This window comes from Eptatretus burgeri, chromosome 14, assembly GCF_056783735.1.
Source record: "Eptatretus burgeri isolate ZD-2024b chromosome 14, Ebu_testis_v1, whole genome shotgun sequence".
In the NCBI taxonomy this organism is placed as follows: domain Eukaryota; kingdom Metazoa; phylum Chordata; class Myxini; order Myxiniformes; family Myxinidae; genus Eptatretus; species Eptatretus burgeri.
In genome coordinates this window covers 26,652,448-26,663,063 of record NC_140974.1, presented here as the reverse complement: position 1 = coordinate 26,663,063, position 10,616 = coordinate 26,652,448, and the positions used below count along the sequence as shown (strand labels likewise).

Below are 10,616 nucleotides of genomic sequence, written 5' to 3'. Positions count from 1 at the left end.
TACTTTATAACATACCGATGACATGTCATGATAACTTATATTCTGCATTCAAATGTTATATTAATGAACTCATGATTTTGCAGTTCATTTCACATTCAGTCAGTAGCAACTGATTTAAACTTGTCACAAAAAGACATGAATATGTTAACTGTTTGACAGGAGGACAGGGTGGGTGAACATTTCTTAATTCATTGTATGGTGTATGTACCAAGGGGGTGGAAATTAATTTTAAACAAAAATATCAACCCCCTTAAAGCAATAAACTTAGTTCTTTCATATAGATAGAGGTGAATCCAAAGGAGGGCACTCGGCACATGCCCCCTGTTACCCTACCCATGTATATATTTTGGTCTGAAAGGGAATTTTCTGAGCTTTTCATAGATTTTTTTTTAAATTAGATACATATTAGGATAGTTGCCAGCCAAAACACATAGTATAGTTCTATAGGCTTTTCAGTATGCTCTGACTGTTTAGTTTCACATTACAAAGTAACCATTTGGGATGAGAATATGGACACATAGCCCAGATGCATACACTTTCTAAATCATGAGGCCTGCACTGTTGGTCATTCCTTTAATAGTTTAATGCTCAGCTCTTCTATAGGAATATAGGTCATGACCTGATGTAATAATTCTAGGACATGGCCTGATGATGTCAACAGGGATTACTATTGGTAAAGACAGCAGCAATCCAGCTAACTCTTCCCTGTCATCTGTTATGGTGGTGAAGGATATTGTATGGTATCTACATCATGTTCTATAAAATGTTCAAAGGCTTTTAAGTAGAAATTGTATTACAACATCCAAATCTTCACAGCAAAACCCACTGTAGTCCTATGTAACAGTAGTATCAGGAAAACACATTTTCTGACAGGAAATTCCCAGCAAAAATACTGTAGCACTGATCTCTGAAGCCCTCCCCCTCTTACCTTGAGGGTCACCATGTGACAGACTTCAACAGTGTTGATAATCCTGTTATATGCACCTAATATAATTACTTTATCGCAAACATTAATAATATACATAAACTGAATAGTTAAATGGGTTATCCAGAAATAACCATCAAAATTCAATAAATGAATAGTAATAAAATATATAAATTATCACAATTTGACCTAGTTTTGGCCATAAATATAGGTCAAGGTTATCTGAGATTATAATAGTCATACCCTGTGGTTATATCCAAATTTACTATAAGATAGATGTTCTTAGTTCGATTCTTTCAGGGCAGTAACCATTTGAATCGCAAGAAAATGGCTGATCTGATGGGCAGACAAACAGATGGACAAATTAGCTGATTAGATATCCTCAGCATGCTCTGATTAGATGGGTCCTACCAAAATATCATAACTAATGCATCAAGGAACAAGTGGAAAAAAATTGGTGCTTTTATCCGGTCTGTCCCCATAAAGGGAAAATTTGTCTCTAAGCCACCTGACTAGAACACCTGTTTTATCAAATCAAATATGCATTTCCTGAACAAAAAAAACATTTATTTCATATCAAACATGTATCTACCACCTTTATGTTTATCATACTACTACTACTACAACTACTACTACTACTAATACTGCTACTGCTCTTTAATGACCCCGCATGATCCCACGTTCTTATGATCTATGGTCCAATAGAATGGTGCACAGGTAGTGAGTGCACTTACTTTTGAGATGCCTCATCTGGGACTCCTGACCCTGTGATAAACTGTCGGATTGGTACTTCGCAGGAAGCGAGTTGCATCATATGGTGCACCGTCCAATCAACATGGATGTACCAGAATTCAATCTGATTCGGGAGTGCCTATCGCAAAACTTTATAACTTAATTGGGGAATGTGGATGGATATCAAAAGCAATGAAATCTCAAGCAAGTGGTGCCTCTTTACTTTGACTTTCATGACTGCTGAAGGATTTCAATTCATACATTTTCAGATGAAGAGAAAAGGCCAGATGCTGTTGACTCACCACTCGAGCCACCAGAAAGTTGGCCTCAGCTTGAGCTTGCACCCGTGAGTGTGAAACCCTGACCTCCTTGCAGAATACTTTTCTACCTGACCTTTCCCTTTACGTAACAAGAATGTAATATGAATTAAACTTCAAGGGTTTTTTTAATGCATTTGTTGAGACTCATGGAAGAGCATAACAACGGATGGCAAATGTTTAACAAACAAAGTGGGCCAAATCGGATACGGGCGGATGAGAAGGCATGGCTACACTATGGTACAAGGAGATGTAGATTGCACATGGAAGGCTTCCCTATACTATATATTAGCTTCGATACAAATGCAGATTTATATTCGCCCTTTTTGTTGCAGGATTCCAGAAGTCAAGCTGAGACCAACTGGCAGAGACGTCAGGATGGCCGCCTTAACATATTTACACTGGATGCAGAGACACGGGTAATGGTCATCTTGCTCGGTCATCAACCGTAGTGTACTGTCGGACCCTGACATTCGCGGACCCCACTTATTTTGCACTTCATAAAATGTGACCTGCTTCCACATTTGCGACCCTGTGCTTCACGTATCTGCGTTTTCACGGTTTTTCACAGGCGTATTCGTGTTTTTTATTTCCATTTTTGCAGGATTTTTGATTTTCCTTTATGAATCATGAACCGCTAGGAACCTATCCCCCTTTTTCCCCATTGAAACAATTCCCCGACATTTGCAGATTCAACATTTGTGGCATTTTTCAGGAATGTATCCCCTGTGAATGTCGGAGTCCGTCAGCTACATCTCTACCAATGTCTTTCTTTCATCGTCTTGGCAATGCCTCATTTTCTTCACAATTTGACTTCCTATTCATCATACAGATTCATCAGAAAAGCTAAACTTCTTCCATTTGCCCAATTTCTTCTTTTTTTCCCCAGAGAATTAGTCGATTTGAGTTGAATCGATAGATGTATTTTCTCATGGTGTTTTTTGGTGACTTCATCTAAATGGTCAAGGAGGTTGATACAAGGAGGTTGAATATATAATGTGAGATTATATGTTCATCTTGTTTTGTCTCCAAGTTATTTATTTTATTGTATTTCCTTATTTTTCTGTGTACATGTGTATAATCATTTCATTATTTGCTATTTTTTCATCATTCTCTACTGGCAGTCAAATTCACTTCACTCATGCAATGTCGCTGCCTCCGACTAATATTCATCCCCTGATGAATGTTTAACATGAAATCACTGAATTCTATCAATATTATGCCATTGAAGTTGAAACCATCCAAACATCCTGCACCCTCGGGCGGCTTTTTGCAATGATCCGAGGGTGTATTCCTTATAATTGCGAGCTCTGGTGACCATTCCAATCAGGTGGATACCTGTTTACAACTTCCCTAGTGGTTTTGTTTTGAGTCCAATTGAATCCAGTCCAATTTTGAGGGAGGCAGTCAAGCCAACTTGATTACAAACAAATAATTTCTTATAACCTCACAAGAGCAGAAACTAAACAAGACAGACTAATAAATAACTAATGATTAGCACTATTCTGCAATGCTATTGGCCAGTATGGAATGCACAAAGTCTAGGAAAACAATCAAATGGGGAGGTAGGGTTAAAAAAAAATTTTTTAAACAACAGGGGTGGAGAGAACATTGGGAATGGAGAGAAAACCTGAGGAAGGAGAACACTGGGGGGGGGGGTGGGTGGAGGGGATGGAGAGAACATCGGGGGCAGTACCCTAAAAGAGCAAGATGAGGGATAGATTACCATTAGTATCCAAGGATGCCTGAAGAGCCTCTGAGGTGATGACAACCCGTAAACACAAACGCGATCAGCCTGAGGGCGTCCATGGTGCAAAAAGTGGCAAATTATGTACAAACAGCGGATGGAGCACTGAGGGCATGCGTGGTACATATAACATGTTACTGTGCTTACAATAATGAGCGAGTAGTGCTGAAGTACAAGACTTATGCTCTCTTGCTAATTCTCTTCTCTTATTCTCCTCTCTTCCCTTCTGTCCCTCTCTTTCCCCCTCCCCACCACCCTCTCTATTCTCTCTTTCCCACCCACCTCCTCTCTCTCTCTCTCTCTCTCTCTCTCTCTCTCTCTCTCTCTCTCTCTCTCTCTTTCTCTCTCTCTCTCTCTCTCTCTCTTTCTCTTTCTCTTTCTCTTTCTCTTTCTCTTTCTGTTTCTCTTTCTCTTTCTCTTTCTCTTTCTCTTTCTCTTTCTCTTTCTCTTTCTCTTTCTCTTTCTCTTTCTCTTTCTCTCTATCTCTCTCTCTCTCTCTCTCTCTCTCTCTCTCTCTCTCTCTCTCTTTCTCTTTCTCTCTGTCTTTCTCTCCCCTGTCTGCCCTCTCTGCTACGCTTCTGTGTGGCTCAAGGTGCTTAAGACTGAGGGTTCAGTTGGTGGAAGTGAACGGCGACTGCTATGCAGACTTCATGTGAGCTGCAAGGAGCTCCGGCTTGGTCTGCAGGCCACATTGGAAGAAAACGAAGAAGGTGGAGCGATGTACAACGTATGTACGCAAGCAATGTCACAGTCATCCACAATTGTTACCACCTCGTTTGCATTGTTGTAAGTTTAGGCCTGTATCGCTTTAAAGGAGCCTTAGTGCGACTTTTAACAGCTATATAATTGTTTTATGGAGGTTTTAAAATGTTTAAAACTTGGAAATCAAATAAATTTTCTTGTGAGTGAAAATGTTCTTTTAACATGAAAAGTGTTTTAAGTGTTAAAACTCTCATTGTAGATTTGATCGTTGTCGTGTTCTTATCACTTCATGTCAACATCTACAGAAACAAACCTTTAAACAGCGAATTAACGAACCCCCATGGAAATGTGGTTTATTCACTTGTTTGTGCATGTCACCAAATCCGGTCCACCGTGTGAGGTTTCCTGTATCCTTATTAGGAGTTTCTGTTGCTTTTTAGACATTTGATTCATTCATTCATAATTACGCTTTTATATTTGCTTTGGTGTGTTATGAGGTTTATTATTCTCTGTAATTATAACGTTCAATATGATTTACTCCGTTAATATTGACACCCTAAGGACGTCTTGCGGTATCTTGATATCGATACGATTGAATATCCTCTCGTTTTACGAAATGACAAACTTCATAAAACAACCAGACAAACACATAAATGTGATGGAATGAATGAATTGAATGACGAAAGATCCATTTGTGTGATGGACAAAGAGAAGTGAGAAACATCAAACGTCCATTGATAGATGACATGCGGTGTTGCATGTGAATGATCTTTATTACCGGAGGAAACCATTTTTATCCCGAACACACATATTGTTTTCAGAACATGTTTTTTTTTCTGAATCGTTTTAATATCCAGCAATAATATAATTAATTTTTGTGAATGTGGAAATCATCTGAACCATGCACTGTAACTTCCCTTTCTTCCTTCACAGGCTGAATGACACAATTGTAAGAAGCAAAGTTGCACTTTGTGTTTATTTTTAATCATACAGAAATATTTCCTGTGTCCTTGAATACCACATGCCCCACTTCCCCAATGCCATCCTCACCCTCTCCCCCGATACCACCGACACCCTCACTCCCATTGTCACCCTTTGCTGACCTCCCAGGTGGAGCCATTTTTTGTCTCTCTATCCCTCTATGACATGCGCTCAAACCGCAAGATCTCCGCAGACTTTCATGTTGACCTCAACTCTACAGCTACACGTGGATTCCTGCCTCGCGATCAGCAAACGTACGATAACAGCAATTGTCAATTGCAGGTGAGTTATATGAAAACAATATAATCTGCAACAATGGAATTTGACTCACAGGGGAGAAAGGAAGGAAGAGAGGCAGATACAAGGGTACATTCAAAAGAACTATCTCAACCGAGGGAGAATAGATCACACCTAGGGTGAAAAATCTAGAAAGGGCAGCCCAGCAGTGAGTTTCTACGACGTCTACAAATCCACATGTTCAGCTAAGGGGTGTAGCAACCTCCTTGGGGGTTGATCCATTTCACGTCGTTCCCTTGATCCAGGGGAAACGTGAGGTTCGGGCAGGAATTTGGAGAAAAAAATTGCAATGGTGCCGGCGATAGCTCGCCTACTCTTCTCGAACAACACCGTAGGATATTTAACATCTACCAACGAATGCCGGCAGATGTGATGCCCAGTTTAATGTCCATCCGGGGTACGACACACACTTTTATGAATCATCCTGCCTGTAAAACACTGGAATGACAGTTTATAGCTGGGTTGGGATTCAAACCCAGGATAGACAGCCGAAAGGCGAGTGGACTGAGTTGAATGGCATCATCTTGTCTCCACCTTGTTCACCTAATAGCATGAGGAGATCATGATAAATAATAATAACACCAATGATAATAATATGTACAATGTCATTGTTAATTGGATATGGTGCAAGCTCAGATGTTTATTGGATTCAAATTTTATAAACTTATGAGATTCAGTTTATAAGCTTCATTTCCCACCACCACCTCAAAGCTTCATATCCACCCTTTCTGCATCCCTCATCATCCCACCTCGTCAATTGTTTCCCCTCATCCCACACACTTGAATCTTCCCCTGCATCCCACATGCTCAAACCTTTCCCCTCACCTGACTTTCAAAGCCTCCCCCTCACCTTGCCCCTGCAAAGCCTCTCCCCCATCCTGCATCTTCCCAATGCCTCCTCTTCTGTCCATCACTGCATGGAACTCAAACATCCGATGTCGCCACTCCAACCGGACAGATCTCTTAACCCAGACCACTGACGAAAAACCAGACATCATCTCTTTAACAGAATACTTCCTCCCACAGGACTCCACGACTACTTGGTGTTTCTCTCCCCCATTGTCTCCTCCAAATTGATGGCAAATGGCAAATCCTCCATTCTCGACGTGATGACAAACTTCCCTGCAAATGTCTCCTGTTCTTCCTCTGCTCCAATTGGTTCATCTGGTCATGTGCTTGTGAGAGGCAACGTCTCTTCGGAAATTCTCAGAGAGCGGCCTCAATGCCGGCGAGTCTGGCATTTCACTCAAGCAGATTGTGAGGGACTGCAAGCAGCCATCTCTCATCAGGACTGGTCTCCCATATCTACTGCCCCTGATGTTAACTCAGCCTGGGAATTCTCCCACAGAAACCTGCTCTCTCTCTTTTATGCACAGATTTATCCCATCTCATCTTCAGTTATCCTACCCCTCTTTCCACCCACGGCACACTGAATCCTGTGGTGGGGCAGTTGCTCTGAAACAACTTGCTTTCTCTTCCTGGAAAGCAAACCTGACTGAAGGCATTCTCAGACCATTCCACATAGCCGGCCCACTCTCAGGAGAGCCGGAAACCAACATCAGTCAAACCTCAAAAATTAACTTTCAAACTTGTCTCTCTCCTCTAAAACCTCGTGGCACCTTGTTTAATCTCCATCCCTTCCCTCTCTTCAAATGGCACCACAGCTGACTCTGCTCGTGAGAAGGCTGAATGCTTCAATTCTGTGTTTGCTTCAAAATGTTGTGTCCCAACCCCCCCCCCCAACCCAGTCTTTCCCAACCCAACCCAGTCATACTCAACTACTCCTGGATTCTGTGTCTTTTACACCTCAGAATGTGGAGAAGGTTCTTTGAACCCTCAACTCTGATGTTGCAACCAGACCGGACGGCCTCAGCTCACGTGTCCTAAAAACCTTCCCTGCTGCTCTTACACTTCTTCTTTCTGCCCTTTTCACCCTATCATTTGCCTGATGTCATCTTCCATCTGCTTGGAAATCCAACAACATCACTGCATGACGTAAAAATGTGCAAAAACTGATCCCCTCAACTCCAGAGCTATCAGTTTACTTCCCTTCATCAGCAAGGTCATGAAATCCATCATCACAGTGAATATGAAATTCTTCCTTTTCGCCACCAACCTCATCTCTGATCACCAATTTGGTTTCAGACCGGGTTCCTCGTCCTTGGACATGCTGCTTCGAGTCACCCTTCAATGTCAGACGTGAGATCAGGGCCCTCTCTGGACATATCTCGTCCTTTTGATACAATCTGGCATCCTACCTTACTCTCCAAACTCTGCCTATGGAAGCCATGGCTAACTCCACACATGGCTTACCGACTTCCTCTACCCTCATATCCAATGTGTCTCTCTCAACAGAATCCTTTCATCTCCTCTCCTTGTCAAAGCTAGAGTGCCCCAAGGCAGTGTTCTGGGCCCAGTCCCATTCGTTGTCGCTGACTGGGTGGGCATCCTTCATCGTTCAAAGTCCTTCCTTGGCATGCCTGAACTCCTATCCACTTGCAACGCCTTCATCTGCAGCTTGATGGAGTACTGCTCTCCCCTTTGGGCTGGTGCACCTCTTTCAACTTGCTCAGCTTGATGCCATGGAAACCAAGGCCTTGAGATTATTGTAATGGTCCACGATGAAGCTGAGACTATGGACAATGGAGGTCGATGATATCTATCTTCGCAGACAGGTTGATCGTCACTCTGTCTTCTCCTTTCTAGTTTTGCACCCTCTGCTCTTTCTGTGGTCCCCCCCCCTCCCCAAGATTCTGCAGGGCGCACATGGTCCACCATCAACCCCCTTCTGGTGAAACTACCTATTATTTCATTATTTTTACGTTATTACTTCATGGCCGAACCATAGCATCTACAGGCCCCACATTTTGAGTGTAGGGACTTCAATATCTGGGCGAGGTATTAAGCTACAACACGTTGCCCTTGACGTCCATTATCAGTTCACTAAAGGCTGCTATAAAGTGTTTATTGAGATTTGGGGTCAAGTAGTGCTGCCCCTGGCCTGCAAACAAAAGATAACCACCATGAGGTCATAACTCCATAGCTTTTCAATGTCCAACATGTCCCGAAACCACCACTGGGAAAATTTCACCCAGGCCATCAGCACCGGGTATCCACCCCCCCCCCACTCCCCATTTTCCGGGCAGTGCCGGTTAGTCCCTGCTAGTATATATATATATACACTATACACTATACACTATACAGTGTATATGATTACGCTATCTGCATCATCTTTTCACAGATGCTTGTGGCTGTTAAGGTCTCAAATGCAAGATTTATGAATTATCAATGTGTTTTGGCCATCGAATTGAAATCATCAAGAGCACGTAGTCCACTGCCAAGCCTTGGCTTTGCACCCTGCTGGGTACTTTGTGAGCTCTTCATCTGTCCCTACATTCCGTAGGCGGTGTTCACCATTTCCGATCCACATCCGGACATCCTCTTGGTTGCCCGCATTGAGAAGGTCTTGCAGGGCAGTGTGGCTCAATGTACAGAGCCTTACCTCAAACCCGGTGATTCTAAGGTGTGTTTGTTCTCTCCATCGTTTGCTTTTGCCATGGTTACCCTCTCAGCATTGATCATCTTTAATATATCTGCTTGCATCCGCAAAGACTTACGAACCCCTTTGTAGACTACAGAACCTCCAGTGCCCTTGAAGTGAATGAGAATAGAGTTTATTTGGTTTAAGAGACTGTTAAAAGGCAAAACCTGGGAGGATTTCAAGTTTAGTGAAGTAAGTTACGATCATTTAAGTTCTGATACCTTCAGCTGTGGGTATGGTGAATACCTATTGATGAGGATACTGAACAAGCATTTGAGAAGTTCAAAGTTCACATCTGGTTGTTTTCACATCAGGTGTATTTAGGATTTGGATTCGTTCGACCCAGGATAATGATAATGTTTATAATGTTGAATTGATGAAACAACAAAATGTTAAGCTGACTCATCAATGACATTCAGAGGTTGTAATCTGTATGTCCTAATAGGTCTGGTCTATATGTGGGGCCCTTAACACAACTTCAGATGGACATTGAAGTGCTGCCCATCAAAAGGCAGTGGCACCTACATTCCTCTTAACAAGAAAATCAAAAATAAATGGTCGCTCATACGTGTGGGTCTATCTCCCTACAGACTGCGCAAAAGGTCCTGAAGCAGGCACGTCTCGTGTGCAGCCACCTGGGGCATTACCGCATGCCTTTTGCTTGGGCAGCCAGGTAAGAAAAGCAAACGTTAATTTATTATTAACGCACTCCCATCCTGCCATTATTATTTTGCACATGTTTGATTAAAATGCTCTCGTGACAAAGCACTTTGATACAATGTCACATTGTTGACTGACTCAAACATACAAATATTCATATTCACCAAGTTATCTTATAACCTTTACCATGGTGAAAGGAAGCTTCTCAGTAAGGGTGATTCGTTATTTTATTTTTGGGTTGTGCTTATTGGGGTGGTGTGGGGGTTAACATGGATGTTGCTGTAAATTCACAAAACGTTTTCCCTTGCCTCATTTGCCCTGTTTATTATTTTTTACTCTTGCCCATCTCAAAGCTGGTTAAAGTTGATTTTGAGTTTACCTGATTATTAAAAGTTTCCCCACAGTGTGAAATAAATCATCAAATCAAAAGATTTAAACTGAACTTCAGACGCATGAAGGAAAAATAACCCTCACCCTAACTCACACTGCTACGGTGACCAAAGCACACCACCACGGTGTTCATAGCACACCACCGAGGTGATCATAGCACTCCACCGCGGTAACCATAGCACACCACCGAGGTGACCATTGCACACCACCGAGTTCACCATAGCACACCACCGAGGTGACCAAAGCACACCACCAAGGTGACTATAGCACTCCAGCGCAGTGACCATACCACTCCACCGAGGCAACCATAGCACACCACCGAGG

The 10,616-nt window shown here is 42.4% G+C and overlaps 1 protein-coding gene across 3 annotated transcripts in view; it reads left to right on the top strand.

The window, feature by feature from the left end:
* The window catches only part of LOC147012842 (dedicator of cytokinesis protein 9-like), a 230,821-nt gene that overhangs the window by 76,074 nt on the left and 144,131 nt on the right, over positions 1–10,616 (top strand). For all 3 annotated transcript variants that reach the window (XR_015051080.1, XM_085854116.1, XM_085854117.1), the window contains exons 10-15: positions 1,927–2,003; positions 2,310–2,393; positions 4,314–4,448; positions 5,534–5,686; positions 9,105–9,224; positions 9,833–9,915. Coding sequence is in view for 2 of the 3 variants with exons in the window: in XM_085854116.1 (XP_085710242.1) it covers positions 1,927–2,003; positions 2,310–2,393; positions 4,314–4,448; positions 5,534–5,686; positions 9,105–9,224; positions 9,833–9,915 (652 nt within the window). In the remaining variant the exon portion in view is untranslated. The remainder of the gene's footprint in view (positions 1–1,926; positions 2,004–2,309; positions 2,394–4,313; positions 4,449–5,533; positions 5,687–9,104; positions 9,225–9,832; positions 9,916–10,616) is intronic.